General features: G+C 43.6%; 2 protein-coding genes across 2 annotated transcripts in view; one reads left to right on the forward strand and one right to left on the reverse strand.

Annotated features, from left to right (window-relative positions):
• Positions 1–27,053, reverse strand: cnksr1 (connector enhancer of kinase suppressor of Ras 1). The gene is made up of 21 exons (XM_047611940.1): positions 26,935–27,053; positions 25,783–25,940; positions 23,028–23,230; positions 22,432–22,516; positions 13,699–13,740; positions 13,456–13,575; positions 10,973–11,032; positions 8,849–8,917; positions 8,621–8,764; positions 7,453–7,556; positions 6,212–6,342; positions 5,266–5,438; positions 5,126–5,159; positions 4,033–4,208; positions 3,778–3,851; positions 3,272–3,343; positions 2,863–2,933; positions 1,713–1,774; positions 1,517–1,601; positions 999–1,180; positions 1–847 (listed from the first exon to the last, which is right to left on the reverse strand). Exons 1-21 carry the CDS (start codon positions 26,984–26,986, stop codon positions 407–409), a joined length of 2,538 nt encoding a protein of 845 aa, XP_047467896.1. The 5' UTR covers positions 26,987–27,053; the 3' UTR covers positions 1–406.
• The window catches only part of rps6ka1 (ribosomal protein S6 kinase a, polypeptide 1), a 48,441-nt gene continuing 48,120 nt past the window's right edge, over positions 26,985–27,305 (forward strand). The window contains exon 1 of the mRNA XM_047611942.1: positions 26,985–27,128. Coding sequence (XP_047467898.1) covers positions 26,985–27,128 — 144 coding nt within the window. The remainder of the gene's footprint in view (positions 27,129–27,305) is intronic.

The following is a 27,305-nucleotide window of genomic DNA, read 5'->3' on the forward strand; positions in this document are numbered from 1 at the left end:
TTCAGTGCAAACGTTTTTCCATTGTACCTTTATTAAGGTAATGTCAATAAACAAATACATACAGTATTTATAGTAAAACTGTATTTACATATAACGTGAGACATGACTTACATTAAAAAAATCTCTTTGAATTCTAAGAATTGTCCTACTTGATATTTTCATCACAAGAAGAACAAGTTAACCTCAGAACTCCATGATTGACACTTGGCAAATTGTTCTGTTTGCTGTAAACTTGTCGTACGTCTACATTTTGAAGAAGACAAACTAACAAGTCTGCTCTTATATACTTGATTGGAGTGCTGATTTAGTGCCAGCTTTGATTCATCCTTTTTTTTAGGCGAATGCCAGCGGGGAAAAGTCTGATTTCGGTAAACACAGCAGCTTCTGCGACTGTTCCAGCGTGGCCCTAAATGTAGAAGTAGTTCTCGGCGCCGTCCCCGCTCTGCGCCATTTCACTCAGCTGTTTGTTTATCGACTCCTGCAGCGAACCCAGGGAGAGTTCTAATACTGGACTGGTCTCCGGCGTCTGAGACGCCTGCTCGATCTCCAGGTGAACATCAGACGGCTCCGCGTCAACTAGCTGCTCCCCGTCGCTCAGGCTTATTCTGAACGCACCCTCTTTCTCTGCGGCGGCTGTTTCCTTGGCGACCGTTTCCGGGGCAACCGTCTCAGTGGGTGTGTCCTGCGCCGCTGCAACGTGCCCTGCTTCGGAGGCCTTGAGTGCAGCCAGCTTCTCAATGTCTTGAACTAGTTCCTCGTTCTGCTCCCTCCAGTTACGGTACTTCGAGGGCGTCAGCTCCGGGTCGTCGAGGATCTTGCTGATCTGCTGCAGCTCCGCTTCTTTGGCCTGCGAGGCAAAAGAGCTTCAGTGACTGCGCCGATGCACACAAAATAAACGACAGGTCTGCACAAGAAGCTCTATCAAGTTGATTTCATTCTCTTGAACCTGATGAAATGTGACCGTGCTTTAAGGCTCAGTTCAACTTAGAAGCTCTCACCTTCAAGGTGCTTTGTAGAGTGCGGAGTAGGTGCGCCTTCTCATTGATCACGGGGTTCTTGTTGCGTCGAATGAACGATTTCCTGAACTGGTCGTGCGTAAACGGCTGCTCTTGCCCGATCAGGGAGACTCCTCCTTCCTTTATGTTGTTTAACATCATGCCCATCTCATCAACTTGGCCGCCTTGTGAACGGAGAAGCAGACGGGAAGAGAAAAACAAGGATCAGATCAGATAATCCTTTAATTTATCCCACAGCGGCACATGAAAGGTTTCAAATACAGTACGAGGCCTGGCCGACAGCATCATATATCTGTTGACAGCTGACTGCACTAAACATTCATAGGGGTAAAGTCACGAAAACAAAATGCCACAATGAATACGACTCCCATTACAAAGCCCATTCATTGATTATTAAACCATCTTTCAGAGGGACTCAGCCCGATAAAGGAGCAGATTAAAGGAATTATTTACTGAGGAGCAGAAAAGAGCTGAGAGAGACGCAAAATTCATACTTGTACCTTTGCTGCCCTCTGTTGAAGGACTCGGTGACGACACCTTGTTCGTCTTCCCCTTAGCGCGAGGCAGAGTGTTCGACTGCACCTTCTGAGAGACGAAACGGAGAGAGAGAGAGAAAAAAAAAAAAACACGATGTAAATCTGAATGGTGAACATTTGTGTGTATTGGATGTGCACATGAACGTGTAACTCCACTTGCCTTGTTTCTCCTGCGGGTCGAAGGAGACGATTCGCTCTCTGATTCCGTCTCACTGTAGCATTCTGTTCAGATGTTAACACGGGAGTCGGGTTAATGAGATGACCTCGAACTTTTATAGTCTAGGAGGTTACCATAGCGACTGTAGTTGTGCTTCATTACACAGAATATGCATAATTATGAAGCCGCCAATAAAAGTAAATAAATAATTCCAGTTATTACGCCCTCCTGCACCTTTACTGGCTTTGCAGTGGCCGTGCAAGCGTCTCCAGCTTGTGCTTAATGACCTTAAAAAGTCACAATGAAATACACCCTTATTTTTGTAACATGGGTCATAACATAAACGTGGGCACATCCAGGATATCTTTTTGAGTTTCTTTTTTCCAAAGCTTTACTTGCAGTAGATGTTTTTTTTTTTTTCCCTTCAAGGTTCACGGTTCAGGTTTTTCTCTGGTGTAGAAAGCGTACAGGTGTTGCCTGGGAAAGCCGTCTAGAAAGACTAGCTGAGGTCTACTTATTTAGATGTTCAGCCTCTCAGGTGGAGAAGTGGAACGGTTTAACCGGAAATGAGAACTTCTAAAAATGTGATGGCAAGAATTCATCGGCCTTTTTTTCAGATTGGGGGTATTTTGGGTGAGCTGACAGCAACTACAGGTGCTTTCAGTGTGTGTGTGTGTGTGTGTGTGTGTGTGTGTGTGTGTGACCTTTAGTGTTATGAGAAAGTCGGCACAATTTTGGTTGAGCTCGGTAGTAACACAGTTACAAAATTAGACGTGCCACGAACCATATTTTATGTGCATATGTTTGGGTGGTCCAGGTAAAAGTTTAAGAACTAGAACCACTACCACTTGGTTGTACAGTACGTCTCCACCAAACAGTCAGGTTGCAGTGTACAGTTGCAGACTCGTGTATGCAGTGAAGTCATGGAAAGAATTTAATAATATCATAGTTAGGTAGATATTGATCGTATGTTAATAGAATGGGTTTAGTTTTACCCATTATGCCTTCATCCTATTAGACATTTACGTTTATTTTGAAATCCATGTGAGCATTTGTGCCAAAGTTTAAGGAATTCCATGAATGCATATCCAAGAAAGAGGGAATGTATGGACAGACAGACAGGAAACATAAAGAATGAAAATAGTTCCCCCACCTTCTTCGCTATCTGGGCCTTTGTGGAACTTCTTGTGCTTCTGTATGGCTGCCATAAGACAATTAATCCACCTGGGGGGGAAAAAACAACAAAGTGATGCCTCATGACAGAACAGATACAAATAAGCATTAGGAGCAGTTTAATCTCTGCTCAGGTAGGATTAGGAAACCACATCTTAAAGTTTTAGAAGTAATTACTTCCCAGTGTAAAAACATGATCTGCAGGGGGCAGTGTAGACTAGCAGCTGTTAGTGTGATTTAGTGCCTTTAACATACTGCAACATTATATAGAAGCAGGTGCACCAACCTACTACCCTGTCTACCCCGTCCTTCTATTTTACAGCCCTTAGTATAGTATTATACCTTCAGGAAATTAGTCATTCTTTTGATTCACATGTCATTAAACTTACTTGCTCATGTCGCTGACGTGATCGGCAGCGAAGAAGAAGTTCTGAAATTTCCTGTGGCACATTTGGAACACGCTGGCGGGAAGAGGGAGTCACAAACATGAAGTGAATCACAGATAAATTAAAGCGCACAAATCACAAGGAAGGCAGACAAGGAATCTCCTCTTCTCGCCCATGTCTAGTGATGATTTTTTTTTCCCACAATAAGAAATCTTTAGTAATATACTGCATGACGCATGAAAATAGAAATAAGGGGATTTTTTTTTCCTTCTCTTAAATGCTCAGTTTCCTGCACCACTTACACTGTGGGTTTGCATGGAGCCTGGACAGATCCTCCACTGTGCTCAGAGACAATAAAGCTTCTGTTTCAATCTAAAGGACTAAAATGGCTTTTTTTTTTTTTTAATTACGACATCATATCTTTTATTACATATACAAGCTGCAAAGTCCCACATATTCTTAGATTGAATAAGGCTGTTAACACGATTGTAGGCTAACTTCATTCTTACTATTTCCTCTTGTGTTCTCCGGCGCTCTCGATGCTGTAGCTGGCTATGTTGACCAGGCCCTCCGCCTTCTCATCCTGGAGAAACAAACACATATAGGGCAATTCAAGAAAGCTGAGATGTAAGAGCAATAGCCGTATCATTCAAACCGTGTGCGCTCCCTGGGGAGAGACTCAATAATGCAGTTTTGAAAAGTGCCATGTTAAGGCCCGTACTAAAGTCATAACACTGACGATGGTGATATCAGTTTTTGCCCACCTGCTGACTCATGTACCAGTAGAGGCAAGGCCCCTTGAGGACGAACCAGAAGCGCTGCCACTTCTGGGCGATGAAGACGCTGCTCTCCTTCCTTTTCTTCCACAGCCAGCCGTCGCAGTCCGGGTGACCCAACTCACGGCAGGACACGCGACGCCGACTCAGAGCCGTTGTCATGCCTGCGGGTTCAAAGGGTTGAGTGAATAAAGTTTCTCGTGTCTCTTAGTTCTATCGGAACTAATAATCGAGCACAACTAAAGAAACACAGGAAGTTTCCTTTTTCCTGCATACGTCTTGTTTTATTTCAGAAAGTAGACCGATGCCGATAATCGCCTTTTCATGCGTGTAAAAAGCCTTTTATAGAAATGAGACCTGAGCCAACATTCATTAGATGCTTGCGAGAATTAAAAGCTGCTTCCTTTAAACCCTGACACTGTTGCGCAGTCGGCGGCCGAACCCCGTTCGTCGCAGAGCATTATGATTTTATCGCTAATTGGAAATTTCATGCTCGTCGGCGTTCTCTGTGTCACACTGCCGAGCAGAGTTTCCTCACAAACAAGGGGAGATATTCACCTCGTGAGGCTCATTTATAAAGCTCTGCTGTTAAGGCTGCCAAACATCCGCACGTTTCCTCGCATTTTGAATCTCGTTACTCTCGTACGCAATTGAATAAACACTCTGAGATCCTGCTGATACCTCGCTCACCTCAATGGAACTGGTCTCGGGCACTATGCAAGCTTATTAGTGCAATGATGTGCCCAGTGGAGACGTCAAAAGCTTAATTTTATCACGTTTTATGTGAGCCTTTTACTGTTTTCGTCCATTCTTGAGAGATAAAGAATGAAGTGTATCTGGTCCTAGTTGTGTTGTCTCCTTATGCACCTCATGCCTTGTCCTCAGGCCTCAGAGACCCCAACCTTGGTGAAACCACTTCTTAAAGACTATAACAATCATTATTTGCTTGCTGCCTCAGCTCTTGGTCTTGATCGAACCCTTTCAAGCCTGTCCTTTATGTCTTCTTGATCTGATTTCGGAATTGATTTTGACCTCACGTACTTGGTCGCCCTGAGTGTACTGTATGTTAGCAAAATCTCACCTTTCGTGGAGAATTTCTTAGTGTCCTTGTTCCCCTGAAAACACAACAAGACAGTCACCCTTTGAATTTTGTTCATAAATGTAATTTAATTCAACCCACTTCCCAGTGTCTGGCGGCGGATGTGCTTCTTTTTCTCTCACCGTGTTTCCCACCATTTCGGGGCAGGAGCTGATGCTCGCCGTTTCCTGGTTGACTCCCAGAGGCGAAGGACTTCTGAATGACCCCACTCTGAAGGGCGAAAGGCTTCTGGGAGAGGGCGACCGCGTCCTCTGAAGATTCGGGGAGAGCCTTGGACGCACTGAACCCTCAGAGTCTGCGGAGAAACACAAGTAAGCCTGTGTCTGTCAACGGCGGCGCAGACTGAAGCATTGTCACCTAGGAGGATCCATTAGCTACCACCAGAAGTCTTTCAGGGGTTCGAGTGAAGCCGGCTCACATCCAGATAACAGGCAACAGATATCCAAGCAAAAGCTTCCTGTTTCATGCGCCAGCCAGCGGTTACAATCTGACCCACAACTTTAAACACGGACTTTGAGTTGAATGACGACGACTAGAACTAGACAGCAATACGCTCGGTTTTACTGGGTTTGTCTGAAGTGTCTACTTGACAATTGTAATGTATTATACCTCTGTTGCTCTTCACACAGGCTGTTTGCCTGCATGCATTCAAAGCCAGCCTCCCCAATGTCTCACTCAACACCACTCAAACTACAAACTGAAACCAGAAAGCGTCTGGTGTCAAAATCATTGCCCTCGCTTTTTGCATATTCAAATGCAGATACGTTTATGGAGACTAAGCTTTTAGTCTCCATAAACTATTACTCTGAACCAATAAGGCAAATCGGTGGTTTGGTATTCTTGTGAAGTTGTGGTTTGAAGTCCCCCTCTCACGTCACAGAATGAAAACCAGCAAAGCCACCGAGAGAACTGAGAAAGTGTTTTTCTGCAGAATTAGTTCAAGTGTCGTATTTCGTGTACCATCTGCGCAAGTACATCTATGTTCTCCATCCTGCTTTAACGAACAGCTACAACATCAACATACTGGGGGCTCAGAGGAGCACAAATCATACGGCAAAAGTCTCGTACCGGAGCCTGGGGCAGGTGACAGCCTCCCCTGTTGGTTTTGAAATGAGGTTAGACTTCCTTTTTCAGTGTGTAACTCGGATTCTTCCTGTCCCATAGGCTGCTTATTTTCATCCGGGCCATGAATAGCGCGCCTGCAACGAAAATAAAAGACATAAATAAAAAGAACGTATCCATAAAAGCACCTTACCTCAAGGTGAAGGAAAGATCAAAAAGCTAACACTAACCTGAAACATTAAAAACCCCTTTATGGGCTCTTTAAATAGATGTAATATGACATTAAATGTCAGTAGGCAGAAGTTTCTTTTTGTTATTTCTCTTATTAGACTGTAGCTGTGTCAGGATGTGACAGAATTATTTACAATCATAACGCACCACCTCCGCCCACTCCCTCCATTTGTCTGAGTCCGCCTGCTCCGCATTAGCTCTCGTTGCCTCTTTCTGCTGCTCCATCAGTCTTTTTCCTCCCATCGCCCTCTTTCATTTTTTCCTTTCACCCCCTTGTAGTTTGAGTCTTCCTCCATCTTTCCCAAACCTCTCCTCATCTCCTTCTTTTTCTCCCACTTCCAGTCAGGCTGTGGGTGTGCGCAGCTGAGCTGAACCCACGGACAGATTAACAAGGTCAAAGGGGTTCGTGGGAGGTTCAGCTCTATTGAGTAAATCCTTGATAATTTAGTGAACCAGAGTCATGTCCAACCTGCTCTGACTGCGCTGCTGACACATACGCAAAGTATTACGCCTTTGAGGAGACTCGCTAATTCCGACATTTCAAGACACTTGATCATTTTGGTTATCTAGAAATTCAAAATTCTTGAGCTCTGTTCTAAACACATTAACTTCTGTGTCCCACCAAAACAAACTGTGTGTATCTCTGAAATCCAAATCCCTGTTGAATGTATTTGCTTGGCAAATAAATTGCTTCAAACCATGTTTGTGAGCTCAAAACCTTATTTTTTTCCAACATTTAGCCTGTCCAAGCACACGAATCTACAGGCATAACTGCGCCCTGTTGGTATATAAAAGAGTAGAGTAGTAAAAGAGAGAGGCTGAAGAGAAGAATACGTAAAACTGAGGCCCACTGTAGAACTCTAATATTATCCTGAGCTAAAACGGAAAAGTAGATAATTAAAAGCACAAATGCAAGTGGACAGTAATTTCTGTGCAGGCCTAGACAGCTGAATTAAATATCCAGATTATTTATTAAAAGGAGCAGCGGCTTATTTGAAGCTAAATAATGGGCTCACCTAAAAGAATAGGACAGCCTCTCAAATATGGAGTGCCTTGGATTCTCCTCCTCGTCCTTTTCGTCTTCCTCCTCTGGTCTTTCTTCGCTATTCTCTTCCTCCTTCTGGAATCAGAGGTACATACATGTATGTTAGAGTAGAGTACACTCACCTGTGTGTGTGTGTGTGTGTTTATGTCTATAGGAGCTAGCAGAGGGCTAAAAAGGTCAGGCGTCATGTGGACCGTAACGGCAGCCCTCTCCTCATCTCCATCTGCGGCGTAACAGACGAAGCAACGTAACTCACACACAAAATGTACGCACACAACGTGTGAAACTCCTGCTAAAAGCAGGGCTTCTCGTGAGGGCAATATGGAGCCAGTGCACCCAGCTGACTCACATCTCCTCATGCGTTCTCTCACCCTGCGCCGCCAGCTTGATCCGAGATTAACATGGTAATAGTCACAAGGGGGTGTGAAATACGCTGTGCCTGTCTCAGACGCCGTGCGCAGCCCAGTGTGTAGTTCAAAGCCAGACAACAGTCGGCATAGAGACTACAGGGAGTGTGTGTGTGAGAGTGCTTATGGAAACGGATCCCATGTGGCGTGAGGCGGAAATCGTAGAGGGCATTCTCCTGGAAGTACTGTTCAGGTTCCCCTGACATAAAAATGTGTAAACAATCTGAGGGATGGTTTTTATGCTCGACTTTTACCCCTGGATGGAATTGCACTAAACTGAACGTCAGCAGAAGACAATTAAAATGATATAACAATAATGCTCTTGGCATCGGGTGCATTCTAATGGCTTCACAAATGATTAGAACATTTGAAAGGAAAGTATAGGCGAGACGAAATAAGAAAAAAATGCCATTACTAAGAAGTGTTTCAGTCCCTGTGGGTTCAAAGTGTTTCGTTTAAAATACTGGCATGAAATAATAAGAGTGATAAGAGCATACTTTTTCCTTTGGTCTATTACCATTAAAGTGCTGAGTGAAGATTGTAAATTTATGCAAAACTAAAGCTTTGTGGGTCCAAAATGGAAAGTAAGGGAATCTGTTTATGTATGTGTGATGGCAGGAGCACTATCTTTATTTTAAGCCCTTTGAAGACCGTCAATATATCTAAACCACCTTTTGTAAACACTCGGTCAGTTAAAACAATAGAAATATTCAAACTTGAGCGTCTGCAAACCTCTTCGATGATCTTGACCTCTGAGGGGGAGGGCAGAGTTGAGTCTCTGATTCGCACGGATCCAGGGATCTTCTTCAAGACCAGGGTCACTCCGTTGGGATTCTCCTGCAGCTTCTTCACAAGGTTAGCTCTGCTCCATCCCACCTGACGTGACAACACAGACGATTCACTTCAGTAGGTGCAGAGGTAAGTGCCAAAAACACACGCTCTATATGCGGCATCACTCACCACTATCTGGTCATTGACTTGAACCACTTCATCGCCTGCCAAGATCTTCACGAAGACATCAGCGGATGGCTGCAAGAGCACGGACAAGAACTACAGTCAACCAAGAAAACTATGGAGTACAGTGCACAGTATTAATATGTGGCATCCCATCTTAAATGTATTAAATAGATAATAAAGTAGTTGCAGCTCACACACCAGTTCATTAGGTACACTAATCTAATTTAGATTAAATCTACATTAAATCACAGCTTCATGAAGGTTATAGTATTCAGCATGTGTTTTGAAGACAGCTGTGTTTTCATTTTGGAGGCTGCATTGTGTTGTGCTGACACGTGTTATTATTACTAACCCCATGTTAGTCAATGGGCTTGGCTACAAAAATTATTTTTTTCTTATTTAACCTTTATTCCACAAGGAACATCCCATCGAGATTAAGAACCTCTGTTTTCAAGGGAGCAGCAAATACAAAACGCGATTAACGATATCACACATTTAAAACATCAACAAAAGACACATAAAAATAAAGGATTAAATCTAGAAGCAGATTATTATGCTTATTATGAATATGTCACCACAGAATATCAAATAACTGCTCTGATATGTGACCGCCCTACCATCTGACAGTGGTTATGACTTGGGAAACTTTAAAAATACCCAGACGATACAGCCAAGGACATCTGTGGACACTGCAGCGATCTCGTAATATGACTGAAGCCTGTGCGTGACAGTAAATGGAACATGAAATCAAACAAGGGCTGCGAATGCCCGCTGACAGAGTCCAGGTCGAGGATCCTTCCCGTTTTCATGCGCTGCGTTTTGCGGATAGTGGTCATATCTCTTATCATCAGTCAGCCACAGAAACGTTGCTGCAGTAGCTGGGGAGTTACGGGTTCTATGTTGTTGACATCATGGAAAAATAACATCTTCTTCTTCCCGTCCCACGGGAGAGCAACCCTTGCACTCCTTTTATAAGCCCTCCTCACTCGCGCTGATAAACACTCCTCTGTCCTCGCATTGCGTCGGCTTTCTCAGAAAATCATGAGCCCGTGTCTACGGGGTGATTTTATTTCTCTCAGAGAAGCTTTTGAGAAGCTTTTATCCATACCAAACGCAGAATCAAATTAAGGTTAATGCAATGAACCGCACATGCTAAATGTCGCCGTCGTTCTATACGGCTAGACAGTCGGATACAGCCGGCGTTTTTTACAAGATGAATATATCTAATACACATACACAGACACTGCTGTGATGCAATGTAAGCTCCTTGTTTACATGCAGCATTTAGAAGCAGCACTTTGTAGATATTTACAAAGTGTCTGCAGCGCAAGTGCTATGCTCGGCTTCAGTTTCAAAGCAGCCAAGCGGAGAAAGATAAGCCAACAGCTAAAAATAATGTGTCACACAAAAGTACTTCCAAGGGGATTTCTGGCCAACACAGAGCTCGTTGTTCCATAACATATGAATCAAAATCAAAATTTCACACTTGAAATGGGCACAGCGCAGGAAAAAGGCGCCAATGTTTACCGATTCCCCTGCAACGTCAAACCACCTCAAAGGGGATTTTTTTTTTGGGGTTCGAATTCTCTTTCTACTTGAAATATACTTCCACTTCCTTCTAGATGCATCTCTCAGACAGACGGCGTCAAGGTCTGTGTTTAGGAGAACAAATCCTTTCAATAGGAGAAGTGTGAATTGGTGCCGAACTGTTATCTCGGGGAAAAAATATGTGACAGGCCGGAGCCACAGATTTGCAGCTTGTCACCGGTTAAGTAAAGTTAACAAGTTCAGCTTGATAAGGAAATCCACCACCCTTAACGCAGAAAACGAATGTACCAGATTTCGATGTGGTTCCGTCCAGTTTAGTTCCCAACTGTGCTATTTTAAACAGAGGAGAGGAGGTTAAGGAAGGAAACACTGAAAAGGTGGTTTTAGATGTAACCCACTGCTCTCTGCGTGTGGCTTTAGTAAAGAGACTAGTTAGTATTTGAAGTTAAACTGTCGGATCAAAGTTCAAGAGGAGCAGAGGTTTGAGTCATTCAAAGGTCTGGTGACTTATGGTTAGCTCTGTGTGGTTCACTGGCTTAGTCAACAGCAAAGGGAGGAAAATAAATGAGCAAGTCTGACCTCAGCTGCAGTTCCGGTCACGTAGTGGTTACTGGAACTGGTGGATGTTATCTCGATGCCCTGAGAGATAGAGAAACAAAGAAAGAAATGTCAGAGACACTTGCTTGTGTTAGGAATCACCAAGTCAAATTGCTTCAAGCTAATGGACACGTAAACATCGCTCCGTCTTGTTACCGTCTTCGCTGCAGGATTCTGTGGAAGTATCGACGTGCGTCTCCGCATGTAATCACCCGTCAGCCCACCGTGATTGATCATTTTAGCGAGTTGTAATGGCCGCGGGGGGAACAAACTAATCGCACCCCAGGAAGCCCAGATCACATAATCAATACATGCACATGGCCGCGGGCAACGTGAATGGATTTGAATCGTGTCCTTTCCTCACTGAAAAGATCATAAAGACATAGAATCCTACCCATAGTTGACCTTTCGGTTCTACAAGAGAGTGAATGTGATGCCTTAATAAATACACGTTACACTGGTCAGGCATAACATTATGACCACCTGCCTGATATTTTGCCCCTTGTGCCTATAAAAAGAGTCTGACTCATGAGAGAATGGACATGGGCCTTCTGAGTGTCTGTCCTGTGGTGTCTGGTAACAGAATGTTGTTAGTGGGGGACTTTGGCTCATATGGGTTGAGGGGAGGGGGCTCTGTTCCACCCAAGGGGTATTATTGCTATGGGGTGGGGGTGCCTGGTCTGGTCTAGGTGGGTGTTACATGTCTAAATAAAATCCACACAGAAGCCAGGTCCGAAAGTTTCCAAGCAGAACATTTAAATGTCACAAGATGGTCAACGTTGCTCACTTCTCCTGTCTGTGGTTTTAATGTTGTGGCTGACCGGTGGATATTGACATTTAATGAATGGTAGATACAAACCAAATGTGGACGCTGGTGGGCATATAGATACATAAATGACAATATATTAATAATATTATACAAATGTCCTTTGTAGCTTCATTATTGATCCATTTCCAGCTTTTAAATGCTAATGTAAAGAATCTCTGTGGTATTTGTTAAATAAGACTCCAAAACCTGATTATGTAATAGGCCCTACATCACCTGTTTAATTTTTTTTCATTTTGCTTAAGTACAAATAAATGCCAATTCCACTATAGAGTTGGTTTGGTTTCCTGTCTAGTGGTTAACACTGGCAACACGCAGGAGGAAGGTTTTGAGTTAGTTTGAAAACAAAATGTATGATTTATGTGGTTTTACGTGTTAACGTCATGTTTTGTACACGTGTGTACAAATCAGAATTCTTCCTGCCTTTCACTTCCCCTTCCTTTTATCTAAAGTTCCCATTACTCTTAATCGAGTGGGAGGCAGACCTCATTATTGCCGACGTGCTCCGATCAATTCCTGTTTGTTAAGTTCGCTAGTCGTTGAGCACTTTTGTAAAAAAAAAAAAAAAAACTATCTGGTTCTTGGAGAATTTGGACAACATAACTTTCAAATGAACGCACTCTCCTCGCGGCCACACGCAAGCGCACATTCATGGCTGCACGCAGAAACGAGATCTATGCTTGTCTAGTATGTGACAGACAGAGGTAATGAAATACTGCTGGAACACTTGCATTTATTTGCTCCAAAGACGGCGCACATGACACAATCGGGAAGTAAACAGGTGAGCGAGAGCGAGGAAATGGGCCTGCTTTCTAATAAGAGAGATTTTGACTTAATGGCCCGAGTCCACAACAGAGAAATTGGGCAAACGTATCCAAGAAAACTGCTCTTTAGAGATGAAAACTAAAAGGACATCAGATTGTGTAGATAAGAAGCAAAGAAGGGAGCTATTATTGTAGTACTAACTGTGCCAAGTGGTGCAAAAAGAACATCAGGACACAAGGTTTTCCGAGAAAGGAAATATAATAAAGGCAGGTGTAAGGAGAACCTTGGATTGGATGAAAGAAGTGATGTGTGGAACCAAGTGATGACAGAAACCTCCAGGCAGAGACGAAGACAGAAATTATAAACTGAAAATGACAGAGAAGATAAGACACAGTGAGACCAGACGAGCCACAGAGTGTGGTAAGAATTTAAGGAGACGGTTAGTGGGATGGTTACGATGTCGTGCAGAAAAACTAAAGGAGAAGGAGAAGGTTGGAGGCGGCATAGCAGAGCTTTGATTATCATTTAACATCACAGCTTTATAAAAACATTATAAAAACATCTTATTTTGGTAGAAACACGCACATGTGCATAGAGATAAAAGTAAATTTTTAGTTTAGTGTTACATTTTTGTGTAATTTCATTAACCAATTCAATATTAAGAGATTAAAATTTAAGTAAAGGTGTTCAGGGTCCAGCTACTGAACGTCCCAGGTCTCATTTTATAAACTTTTTCTAAAATTGTATGATTTCAGCTCATTAGAGTATATGTGTATGTATGTACATGTGCGTTATTTACCGTATCCAGGACACGTGTTAGTATCTGTATCTTAACAAGCTTAAAATAGAAATATTCAGAGTAGGAAGTCTTTACCAGGTGATCACCAGGTGACACGGGCACCAGGTCAACACTCTCCAGCTGAGCAGTATGGGTAAGGAGCGTTTCGGGGCTGGAGTTCAGGATCTCATCGCAAACCGCCACCAGCTGTCGGCACTGCGGGACGAAAGCACACACAAGAGAAGCTTGACAACGTGTCACATGCTAGCAAGAGCATTCAGCTCATGGTTAAATTAAATCACTAAAATGGAAAAACAGGGAAATAACTGAGAAACTTACGACGGAGATAATGTCCTTTTCCTTCTCATAGACGGTGGTGTCCTGTGGGAAGAGTGAAACAACATGTCGTGAGCAGATTTTCAAAATGACGCCACTGATGCTATTGATTTGTGGAAATGGGACAATCTGACTCAAAACCAGTGTTCTATTTCCTCTTCGCAGCATGAGTCAGGAAGTGAAAGGCCCCGGGTTTCCAGAGGCAAGAGGAGCATTACTTCCGATCTTTATTGGTGCTTTAGCGGCTTTTATAACTCCGCTATTTGTGAGGAAATTAATCAATATATCAGTTCTACGCCTAAGTAACACATGGAGACAAACAGGCATGTGCTTTGGGTAGATGCGGGTCAGACCTGCGTGACGTTCAGGGGGGTTTCTGGACCATTATTCTTGCTTGAGGATGACTGTGCTGCCAATTGACCGGGTCAGCGCATAAAATACATTTTGGAATCATTCTGTAGTCACTTTGTTTTGATGCTGCACCACACAGCTCTGCTTCAGTATCTGCACGGCAACACTGACGTTGTTCTGTAAAATACCTTGAGCATTATATTTTCCTCTCAATCATTTCAAGCTGTCCTGGCCTAGAGGCAGCAAGGCAGCTGTAGATTGGGATCACATCTTCATTCTGGTTCAGTTTTACAGTTCTTTCCAAACATCTCATTTTATGTCCCGCCAGTCCACAAAACACTCCACAGAGTAGTGCTGTTTTGGGGCTAGGAGCTAGCCGTCTATTGTCAGGTGTGCAGAGAGGTTTTTTATTGCTTCGTATTTCTCCATGTCGGTATGATTTGTATATGGTGGTGTGTGTTCACAATTCCTTGTATTTACATGAGCAAATGTTTCATATACATAGAAAACTATTTAGTCAATGTCAATGGAGCTCTAACCCACACCTCCAGTACGGTTTAGCTAACTATGCTCCAGTTACAAATCCAAATCACTAAAGGACCAAATCAAACGATTGACACTAATTTCCACTAGCATATACAATCCACTTTATCAGCTGTATCCAAAAGCACACATACAGTGCAGCATGCACAGACTTAGATACAGGCAGCCTGTAGTCCAAGTCACAGTAGAATGGTTTTGAAAAAGGTAAACACTTAGCTAAAACACTAATACTAATAAACAGCTCTGTGGTATATCTTAATTTGAACATTCATGCTGTCACAACAAAATGCTCAATCACAATACTGGTTAAACATATCTGTTTGTTCTGTGTTTGGCCTCCGGACCTGTTTTCCCTGTGCTCTGGCCTCCCTAACAGTAGGCCTGTCTGTCAGAGTGACTGGGCTTGACTTCCTGGTTTCCGACAGACACAGACACACCTGATCTAAATCTACTCATCAAATACAGTCGGCCTTTCTGTGATCTCTTGCCTGTTCCCTCGTAGCTTCCGCTCCTCGTGGACTTTCACCTTTGGAGCTCTTTGTGTTGGTTTTATTCGGATTTCTTTTGCTTGTACTGTGATTTGGATTTTCCCTGACCTGAGGGTTATGCACCTTTTGTTTCTGTTTGATAAGTGTTGTTACAGTACTTCTGTTTCCTGCTCCTCCTGTGTCTGCATTTGGGTCCAACCTAACCTCTAAACATCGCCCAGTTCTCAGTTCTGTAAAGTAGTTCTAGACCTTGTCACACCTTCAACGTTTGGTTTTGGTTTGACGGCGGAGGAAAACGAAATACAAAGATTGAACTTGACTATGTGCTCAATCTGATCCAATACGATCATTGTGAAAATGCCTTAATTGGCTCAGATCTCCTGACAGTGATTGGGACTGCTTAGTCTTTGGTTTCTAGGAAATAGGATTTGATCATGCTCTCAAAGGCCTGACTCAGCCTTGGAGTACAAGAACTGATGAGGTATTGAACAAAAGAGGATGTCGAGAGGTTAAAATAGAATGTTTACGCAGCACGCAGTGCTCACTGTGCAGACTAATCCCACATACCTTTATCGCCTCGAGCTAATTTAGCCATGTCTGAGGATGTGATGAGTTACATAATGGACTGTGAGGAGAGGCTAATTCCTGTGAAATGTAACAAGGGATCAGCAGTGACCGCGGTTGGACTACAGGGCTAATTAAAGGCTGTGACACAAATGCAGGGAGGGGTACGACGTGATTACTGGCCAGTTCAACTTGTTCACTTGTGTTTGTGTCGTGCGTGTTTGTGTTGCTCTTTCCCTCTTGGATTTGTCCGAGTGTGGACACTTGACCGGCAATACACGGCACATATTTACACCAAAATAAACCACTCAACGCTGTGCATAAACACGCAAAGAGATGTTAGGTTCTTTATATTGATCCCTACCTATCTGAGCAAAGCAGTCCTGTCGTGTTCTTTTGTTTTGAAGCCAGAGCAAACCACTTCAATCGTCAGTCTCGGCTCACAGCGTACAGAAAAGAAACTTAAAACCTGATTTTAAATAGATGCAACACTAAAAGATGCTGCAGCTCCCGGGAGTCGGATGTTAACCAAAGCATGTTATTAGGGTAAACAGACTTGGACAAATGCACTGGAAGATAGATCTGGGGCTAATTCAGGGCACTTAAGGGAACCTTTCATGTACCACAAGGCCACAAGAAAGACATCACAAGACAGGGTTTAAAAAGGAGGTAACGCCATAGCCATGCTAACGGGCCTGTGACACTGTATGTGGGAACAGTTCTTCGTGATCTCTGTTTATCGCGTTGCTATCGGCACCAAAACGTGATTGAAACTGATGGGAATGTCATTAGTTGTTCAGGTACGTCAAACTTGGAGTGACGCCAGGGGAGAAGTCAGAGTGTAGCCTGTTCAGTTCAGTTCAGCCTTCACCCCCCCCCACACACACACACACACACCGTCTTTTCTTTCATTTGTTACCTCACTGACATGATACATTCAGGTCTTGCCACCACTGTTTGACGTACACCAAGAAACTGCACAATCACCCGCGTGATGACTGAACAATGCTGTCACACCAGTGCACATTTAGAAATGCTTACAACAGCGTACAGGCTACTGTAGTTTATAACGCAGCATTTGCATATATCAATCACCAAGCTTTATTCTCTCTATAGGGTGTTCAAGTGATGCCATTTGGACTGAGGACAGAAAAAAAACCCTGTCTGATGTGTGTAAATAAAAGCGGTCTAACCAGGTCAGGGGAAAGCTAAATGTGGGTATGATTCAGTGTTTACTTTAGAACGTGGCAACAAGGCCTCAAACCCAGGATAGAAACTCTATCGCAAGTCACCCACCCAAGTGTCCAAGCTGCTTTTAAGCTGCTGCCACCCCCTACCTCTTATCTATCACTTTAACCTCAATCTATCTTCTAACGCCTCTTTATTTCCTGCGTCTCTCATCAATGCTTTGTAAAAATATGGTCATTGCGCAAAAAAAAAATTCACACCCTGCGCTGTACTATTTATAGCCACGTCACACTAGATTTTCACACAACCTGTACAGCATTTCTTTCTAGCTCTTTGAGAACAGGAAGTGACACGTGCGCCTGGGGTAGGTAAGTAACAGGTAGAGTTCTGTCCTGAAACTGATGTAATGTCAGCTGGGTGTGGTGGGAAAACAGAAAGCTCACAGACAAGCACACACTTCTCACTGCTGGTTCCACATTAGGAATGAAACGCAGACACCGGATCTGTATGAGGAGTGGAAATCCAAAGAGGACCCAAGACACGATACGTTACTTTCGTGAACTTGGGTACACAGCATTAAACAACATGCTGAGTGTTGCAGTTTATTGTGATGTATTACTTCCAACTGCAAATTAGGTCCTTAAAGTTGAAAATTCATCCCTCTGGTTTCCCCCCAACGTACTGATCTGCGTCTTCTGCAGAAGTCATCACCAAAAACAAAAAACAATTCAGCATTATCATCCAATGGACCAAAGAAAGTCTGCACTAGTTTATATAATATAAGACCTAGCGCTGCAAATATGTGTCAGCATAACCAATGACGTCAGTTGCACTAGCAGGTTTATTAGAGTCTGTGCTCATTCTGTTAGCCAATGCTATCATTGCCATTTGTGTCCAGTGCACTTGCAAATCTTAACCAGGTTTTGCACATATTACACGCTGACTCTGTCAGCTTCCCCGCAATTGGTGAAATCCCAGACGCACGCTGCAGTATTGGCAGACGAGAAGCTAACAGTGCATGATATATATGTGTATGTTTATGTCAGTTATGTTTACGTTTAAGGCAGCTGCATGGATATTTGAGCCTGTGTATTATCTGAATAGCTTAATATTAAATGCAAAATGATAATAATAATGTATATTTATAGACACAGGGCCGCGTTTAATATAGAACACATATAGTAGGTGGGGGTCCCTACTTAATCTCTCCATCACAAACGTTGACCACCCCTGGTTTAAAGAGTAATCGCATAAGTTGTGGTTATTATTAAGTGGTCAATCGATTATTCAGAAAATAATTAGCGGATTAATCAAAAACAACTGTCGCAAATGGTGTCATTTTGCGTGAGGAATTTCCAGTTTTTCACAAAGCATCGCTCTTGGACAAAATGCACTCCCAGGCAAAGCTTCGGACACACCTTCTCACTGAATTGAATGAGAACTTTTGAAGAAGAAGAGGAGAGAAAAGACACAAGAGGAGAGGGGAGGGGGGCGAGCTGTACTCTAAAAACACCCTAAACAACCTCCAGCATGTTGAGGCGCCACTTGCATTCATCCCTTCTATTTATTCTGCCCTAAATAAGATATTAATAAAAAAAAGGGAACCACACTTGAAAACAACTGCAACATGCACTTGAATAGCTCCTCAAAATTGCTCTTAGTTCTCCAGCAACTAGAGAACAAGAGGTCCACAAAACTGAAACGTTCAATGCAGCTCTAGTCACCCCAATATAATCAATGGCAGCAAAACACAGCATTCACTCCCATTAACAGAAAGGCAGGATTATATGGACTCTGTAAACAGAACTGTGCTGAAAGTCTGACCTTGAAAACACCTCAAACTATCATAGTTACAGATTAGCCACAACTCCACTGTAGGCGTCCATAAATAGTAGACAAACCCATCTGAGAGAGGTGATAAGGCGATAAGGTTTTAGATATCTTATTAAAACTGTGTCAAATGACATGCATATCCCTGCTTCTGTGACTTGCAGCAATACAGTGTCCTCTTGTGTGCGCCGTGTTGTGCGTTGAGCGTTCTGTGCGGTTCGATCAGGTGGTGAGCTAACTTTGCAGCAAACATCCTGTGCCTGAAAGCCGTTCCCTCTACAGTTGTCTAGGAAACAAAGACGCGCCATTATGTGGGAGTAGAAGAAGACAAGAATGTGCGCAGGACGCCCGTGCACAAAGAGGCCGATGGTGCCACGCGAAACACGAACACGACACGCGTGCGTGTTGAAAAGCAGGCCCGAACGGTCGTGCAGTTTCGCAGCTGAGGTGATTTCAAAATCTTTCCGTTCGCAACTGCAGGCACTGTAAATCAAATATTTAATCAAAAGTTTTGTCTACTCAACCCCTCCTTCCGGCTCTGTCTGCCTGTGTGTTTACATTCTTGGACCTCCGCAGCAGATACTTCCTATTTGCTGACAGGTCCACATACTTGGTATAAAAAGACTGGGAGTCATAACGCATCAGATCTATTTCACACCTGCTGATCTTCTGGCGACCCCGATCTTACCCGCCCCTTCCACTTGCTGTTTGTTTCTGATCTGCTCATCCCTGTATTTCACCTGCTGTCTCTTTTTAAGCCACATACATGATAGAAATTATGGCCCGAGATCTCACGAGGGCATTGCCTTTTCCATTTGCCGATCTGTCTGTGATCTGTCTGGATTTCAGTCTCCGGCCATTTTCTCTTCCTTGCCCTTCTGACGAGTCGCCCGGCAGAAGGTGAAACACTCAAACGCGTTTTAGCAGCAGTATTTCTGCTGTTATTTGCAGTCATTGGCCCATCTCACCTGACCCCATAAATACGACATGTGATCCTTTTCAGAGTTTCATAATGGACCCGAGAGAGATCGCTGCCAAATATCTCATGACAAAAGCTCATACCTGTGAGGTCAAATCTCTGAAAAGAAGGTGTCGGTTACGAAAGAGGTATAATAACAAGGTGTCCAACTAAAGTAACCATTTATAAAGTATGTAAAAAGAAAACTTCAGAGCTTTTTTTTTTTTGTCACGTCTCCTTCATCCCATTTTCCCTCCTGAGAGTGAGCCCTGTCCTGATCTGAGCCACTCACAAATCTCTCCTCTTTGCCCTTTTAATATGTCACTCAGTAGCCGCTCAAACACAAAGCAGTTTTTTATATATGTGCCGCATACTTGCGCCGCAATTAACATGAAGCGATCAACACATCACATGTTAAACAAAGGAGAAGTCGTGAATGTGTTTTAAAAGCAAAAGCCGTTCTTCAGATGAAGGTTAAACATTCAAACCTCGTTACCTTGAAGTTTGTTTTGCCATTAAAAAAAATAAAATAAAATAAAAAAGACACTTTTTAGAATCACCCCCTCCAGCTCACATACCTTTATGTAATGTTTCCCAATTCATGCCTTTCAAATCCGATCCGGCTCACAGGGCACTCGCTCTTTCTTTTGTGAATCTCTCTAGGATTGTGCTGCTTGGCTGGTTCAAGGCAAACTGAGCCTGAGCGACTGTGAAACTACCGACTTGACAACTTCCCCAGCTGACTGCTGACCCACGGACGCCCCGAGGGCGCGAGATAAAACACTCGGAAACACACATACAAAGAGGAAATAAGAGTCCTTTCACTGCCACGACGGCTGTGGTTGCGCTTCAAGTCATGATTAAGCTGTGGCCTCCTGAGGCCCCGCTGGACGTCACAGGAGCTCAATTAGCCGGGAGGAAACTTTAAGCGGTCAACATGCTAGTCTGTGTGACTGTTATGGTGATCATACACTGCTGACACTATAGTGACACACATGATTATACACACTGTATGATGTGAGTCAGCTGTGCAGTACACGCTACAAGTGAATGTGAATCAACGTGCTTTTCCAGTGTGTCTGCAGGTTTTTCTTGCTATGGTGAAAAACTTAAAAAGATGAGCGCGTGCGCATAAGGACCTTTCATGCTCCTCTCGTTAGCTAAACTTCACAAACTGACCTCATCGGATTCCACGATAACATCACATGGAGGTGGAATAACCTTATACATTTCTATTGCTGTTTTATGAATGAAATTATCTACTCGTTTAAAGTTAAAGGCTGGACAAAACGACCTGCTTTTACTTCAGCGATCAATCACATGCATCGCAAACAGAACTCTGAGCTCGACGAAATGCTCTCAGCGCCACTTATGCACGCTGATTCTTACCTTTCCAACACCTGCACACTCAAAGTTCAACAACAGGAACGAAGCAAACAATAGCCTGTCGTCAACAATGCTGATCAACCTTCCGAGGGGGGCCGAAAACAACACATTTTCGTTGGCTGGCCGCTCGCCTGGCGCCCTGCCGCTGTGGCACGCGGCGCCGAGAATGAATGGAAACGACGGGGGCCGAGTCTGATTCACTTCGTGGCGGCAAAAGTCTTCACATCGCAGGCAACGAGCTCAACCGCTGTGAAATCCATACTTCCTTCCTCCCCCTTTGTTACTGCCAGTCCATTAGAATAATGTCACTGTTCGCAGAAGCTGCGACACAAAATCCCTGCAGACTTTGCTGATCTCAAATGACCTGTTTTTTAATCCTTCGAAGGAAGTGAGTGGCTTTTAACGAAGCAGAAAAGACACTTGCATGACATTCATATGTGGACTTGAGCCATTTTAAGCAGCAAAACCAAAAGCATCACCTTATCCAATCAGAGAAGTGAAAGCTGTACCTGTCGTGCTGGGCAGGCGTCCAAAACTGGCTACAGAACGCTATATATGAAATCCTCCAAACACTGAGCCAACCTTTTCTCCTACAGCTACTGTCTCTCCTTCTTTATTTCTTCTTCTCTTTTAACTTCTGTCAGGTTGTTCACAAATGTCACCACACGAATGCTGTTCCATGGTCAATAGTTTCTCTCTGCCTGTTGCTCTCTGCCGTGCACTCAGCAACACACACACACACCCGCCCAGGAGCTAGAAGTCATTTAACAGCGCCGGTGCAATCCCTCTCTCTCAGTCTAGTCTCCTCCTCCTTGCCCTCCCATCCCCTTTGCTTCCTACTCTGCCCTCCCCACCTCCCGCCTCCAGGCGCTGCAACATATCCAGGCCTGCCTCTCTTACCTACCTGTGAACTCCTCACATATAATCCTGCTCTGAATATTCCCTCTGCCTCTCGTCCACTTTCATGGAAACATTTTCTAACACCGAGATGCCAGGAAACACAAACACAAAGTCCAAACCACTATTTATTTTTTGTTTTTGTTTTTGTTTCAGGCATTCCTTTCAACCAAGGCGTCTTCAAGGTAGAGGAGCAAAAAATATGCCAGGAATGTAAAGAAGATAAAAAATGCATTAGTCAGGTCAGGCTGAGGGACAGGGAGCGTGTTGGTGCTTCTGTTTTTCTTGCTGCGTTTAAAAAGAAATCACACAATAGGTTGTGGTTCCTCCTCGGAAGTTTAGTGTGCATGACGTTGCCACGAGAAGCATGACTCACTTGTGTGTGGTTCCTCTTAAGATAAAAGTACAAAAAAAAATAAAAATGTGTTGTACAATGTTTTGAGTTGATGAGTTTGCAGACTTGCACAATAGAAGTGTGTATGACCGGAAGTGCAAGACCTATATGAACTATAATGAATGGAATCGACGTACCTGGTGCACAATGTCTCCAAGAGCTTTGCAGTAACCGAATATGTTCTTGCAGGTGGTGTATCCACTGTGCTGGGAAAACTGGTATCTGAAAGGACAGGGATTACATTTCAAGTAAATTTGGTTAAAGAAGTGAAAGAAAGGAGGTCACTGCGGTTAAGAGCACTGATTTAATTTCACACTGGTAAGTAAAGTGAATTAATTAGTGGCACGTCACACAAAACGAAAAGCAAACAGGAAGGAATGGACTTAAATGATGACACACCCACGCCGATCAGGCATAACATTATGACCACCATTCTAATATCATGTCGGTCTCAATTGTTGTGACTCATCAGAGGATGGACATGGTCTTTCTGAGGGCGTCCTATGGTGTCTGACAACGCAATGTTGACAGCTGGGTCCTATGGTTTGAGGGAAGAGGTGCGCATTGTCGTACACCGATGCAATAACCTCAAACTGATCTAAATCCACAGCAATAGAAAGCTATAACCACAAATATACACAGCAAAGTGCGCCTTTGCTATAAATAACGGCAGTCTAAATCAGTATTTCGAGTGCTACATACATAACAGTTAGATAACCCACTCCTTACAGACCTGTTTAGTAAAGAGAAGAGGCCTTTGGCAGAGGTGACAAGCTCCACTACAGTCTGCAGAATGGAGACGGGCAGCTTCACAGTGCTCCGTCCGTTGTAGCCGTTGACACACCAGCGGCCCTGGATGTTCTTCTGTAAGCTGCCGGCGACCGCGTGCAACTTCTCTGTCAGGCTGCGGAGGTTCTCGCCGCCTATACCATAGGTCTAGAGACAGCACACACACATACACATGGAACTGGTTATGATACTGCTAAATGAACGAATTACGGATTGGAATCAAGGCCTCTCTTCTGACATACTGCCCCTAAATAGTTAATGCAAAAAGAAGGTGCTAGCACATGGACTCCAGATTCCTATTCATTTCCTGTCAATTCTCTTCTGCCTACTTTTGAATAAAGCCAGAAATGCCCCTGGAATCCTTAAAAAAACATTCCTCCGTCTATGATTTCAACGTACAGTAACTTCGGATTTTGCAAATTTACTTTCAGAGACATTTTTTTCCCCTTTATTGCCACTAAGAGAACATTAATCATTGTTGATATCCAGCAATTTGTTCTACTGTTAGGACAGAAACTTGTGTTGTTTTCTCTTCTAGGATAAATTTATTCCACTAAAATTATATGCCATAAATCACCTGCAACATTACACAGATGTGTCTAATACCCTCAGAGATATTAAAAGCAAACAAACCATGTCGTAGTATATAAAGTACATTTTGAACGATGAATGCCTCAATATTGATATCGACTGGTATGGGGTTCAATAGTGGTTCCCAACCTGGGGTCAGCGCCCCACCAAGGGGTGCAGCAAGAGATCACAGGGCGCGCGCCAAAACTTGTCTGATCTGAGCTCACCGTCGGGTTTCCACCTGTTTCACCAGTTTTTAACCAGTATTGTGTTTGCCTTCATGCACAATGCAGGTTTTAAAAATATCTCTGGCACGTGTCAGATTTTAAGCGTGTGGCATTCCGTCGCGATAAAAAAAAAAAAAAGATCAACATTAAGAAAAAGAAATGTTGATGTGGGATACTGTCAGGCTCGAGTCAGTTGAGTTCGTCCACCAGTGGAATGAGAGTAAAGCAGCTTCCATCAGAAGTGGGGGGGGTGGGTCTTGGAAAGTTTGGTTGAGATCCAGCTGCAGCTGATGCTGCATTCAAGACAACTTGGGAAAAAATGAGCTCTGAGTAGTTAAACTGCTTTCAAAAATAAAAAATAGCTGCTGCACTTATTTTAATGTTCAGCTAACGGTGACAATAAACGTAACGTGATATCCAAAGTCTGAAATCTCTGAGTTGGAATATAGAATTTCCGAGTTTACCCGAAGATATCATCTAAGCCGGCGTTTTTTTCATTGAAGTCACTGTTGTTGGAAAAATGGAGAGTACATTTATGAAGCTAGGAGAATGTGTCCTAAGTGCAAACAAGGACTTAAAAATAGTCAAAATGATAATAACTAATATAAAATGTAAGGATGTAAATTTTGCAATTTAGAGTTAATGAATATGATCTGTATTTTTTATATAAATTGCAACTGAACTAAATTGCTAATCCTGATGATGAGTTTTGTGTCTCTCTGTCATATGCCGGTCATCACAGTTTTCTGTCCAGTGACAATGGAGCTCCAAAGCCGCTGAAGAAGGAACATTTTCCTGTCGTGACCTACTCGTCAGCGGTCAAGAGGTTTGGTCTCGTCAGGCTTTGTTAGTGCACATCAACCAGCAGCAACAAAGAGCCCGTCAACAAGTGGCCATGAAAAATTCATGGTCTTTTCAACACTGCAGTTGTTAATTATGTAACCGTGTACTTGAACGTGTCCGGTCTGTTCCATGTGAGCATCTGATGGGTGTTTTTATGAATGAGCGCAGTGTTATCCTTGCTCCCCGCGGGATCAAGTGAGACAGGGAGGAGAGGAAGGCCGACGGACACATGCACACAAAGCGAAAAGGATTCACCACAGTGAGACTACACGCATTCGTGCAGGCACAGAGTTAAACTGTTATTGTTGTAATTACTAATTCAATCAGCTTTAGAGTTATTTCAACAATTCTACAACAAGGAGTTTAAGCAGCCTGAGCTGCAGCCCTGATGTTTACACGCTGTTACGCCACCAGAGTTGGAACGCTGCCTGGCACTGTACTTTTCAATTAGTCCCTCCACTGAAACAAAGGCCATTTGGAGAACACACAAACACGCACCCACGCACACCAACATGACTACATAAGTCCCCCAAAACTCCCTCTCAAAATTGAGACAGGGAGTGGAATTAATTATGGGGTAGACAAAAAATGGGATACAGAGTGGTGGTAGATTTTTTACGGTAATTGCAAACTTTCTTATAGATTTGCGTGTAAAACAGCTGTAAAAGCATGACCATGCTTTTGATGTTGCCTAGAAAAAAAAAAATTCTGCTATGACATGTTTGTTGAAGGGAACAAAAAATAAAGTACAAGTGAGAGCATGTGTGCGCTACATGTTGCTAATGGCTCTGACTGTTTCTGTGGAGCAGGACTTATATGGAAGAAACAGCATTGTTTGTGTATTCTGGCCGGAACTGTAAAAACTCATCGGCGGCTGGTTCCACCGGGAAAACAACAGCAGCGTTCTGAAAACGCTGTTAAGATGGAAAAAAAACTACAAAAAAAAAAACAGTATATCTGTGCTGCGGTATCAAAACACACACCACATTTGGATAAAAAGATGACTTAATATCCACAACGCCGCATGTAAACAAACACACATTGTTCTGCCTCCCTCACCAGACAGCAGAGTTTCTCCACGGCCTCCAGTATGAGCTCCTGGTGTCCAATCTTGGTGACTCCCAACTTCTCCAGCTCCTGAGACGTCAACTGGAGCAGCTCCAGGCCGGACAAATTCCACTCCGAGACCGGGTACTGGTGCAGGGGGGCGTCCAGACCTGGGATGAAAAAGAAAGCGAAAACGTGTAAGCTTTGACCGCACGGAAGGGCACAAGTATTAATAGAAATCCCATGCAGCCTCAGAGTCACATGCGTGTACGGGCATGAGAAAATTGCTTCTCGTGTTCTGCTACAGGTTGAGTAATTAGGTTTGGGGAGGAAAAGTAAAGACGTGACAGCGAAACGCAAGCAAAACATAAAATATGTCTCTTAACTGACTCCAAGCTACTTCAAAATAAAAGCACACGAGGGGAAAATAACAGCGTCAAATGTGCTATAAGGCGTATACGTAATGCCTGAAGTGGAAGAAGTATCAAAATGATTTACTTTAGTAAAATGAACACTGTACAATACACATCTAAAAAAATAGTCAGAGCCTTGTCAGTCTTCAAATATTATATCCCCTATAATAATTATGAATTAACATGTAGCGTATGTGAAATGGAATAAGGTTTGAGGTGGAACTAGTTTCAGCTATTATTTATACACTGTTAGTTGTATCTGTAACAAGGCGTCAGGATTTACACACTGATCTAATCTATTGTCCCAACCTGTGTGTTAACTTCCAACTGGTGGATAAACACAATGCCTAAAAGTATGAGTGACTGCACCTTGTTGTTTTCCACCAGCTCACTCTAACACATTATGACAGCGCTGTAAAGCCTTAATCCCTGCTCTGTGACTGATCCTCTTGAAAAATCAAAACAAACCCTCCAGATAGCTCAACATCGTCGCAGAAGTAGAAAACAAGCAGCCGCGCAGACTGTTTGTGAGACACTACTTCAGTTGTTGACACTGATCAGAACTATACGGCTGCTGCACTGGCTCCTCTCTCAGCGCGGGCCACTTCCTCATTCCACCTCCTCCACCTTTCACTTCCAAGGGGATTTGTGCGGCGCTTCTATTTCTGACTTGGCCCTCCGAGCCAAAGTACCTGTGAAGCGATCAAGGCGTCACGGCGAGAGACAGAAAAAGGCGCAACATGTTCCTCACCTTGGAGCCACCGGCTGACTCTCTCCTCACTCCACGACGTTATAGGCTCCATGCTCGGAGTCCTGCTACAGTCGCTCGTTCAGCTCCAAGCCGTCCTGGCCGAGTTTTACTTCTCCGGGCTGCTGGAACAAGAAAAAGTCGATTATGATTCGGCGTCGGACGATGACGAAGGGCACTCCTTCGCTCAGGTACAGGTAAGAGTCCCCCTGCTGTCAGCCAATAGTGCGGAATCGTACCAGGAGCAAAGACCCCTCCCTCCGATCCCCTCCGCCCCCTCCTTACCTGAAGGAATAGTATGTATTAAATCCGCTGCAGCTTTAAGGCTTCATAACTTTCCTCATAATTTTTTTTTCGCTCATTCACGAGGCGCG

The sequence above is a fragment of the Mugil cephalus genome, chromosome 17, assembly GCF_022458985.1.
Source record: "Mugil cephalus isolate CIBA_MC_2020 chromosome 17, CIBA_Mcephalus_1.1, whole genome shotgun sequence".
NCBI lineage: Eukaryota > Metazoa > Chordata > Actinopteri > Mugiliformes > Mugilidae > Mugil > Mugil cephalus.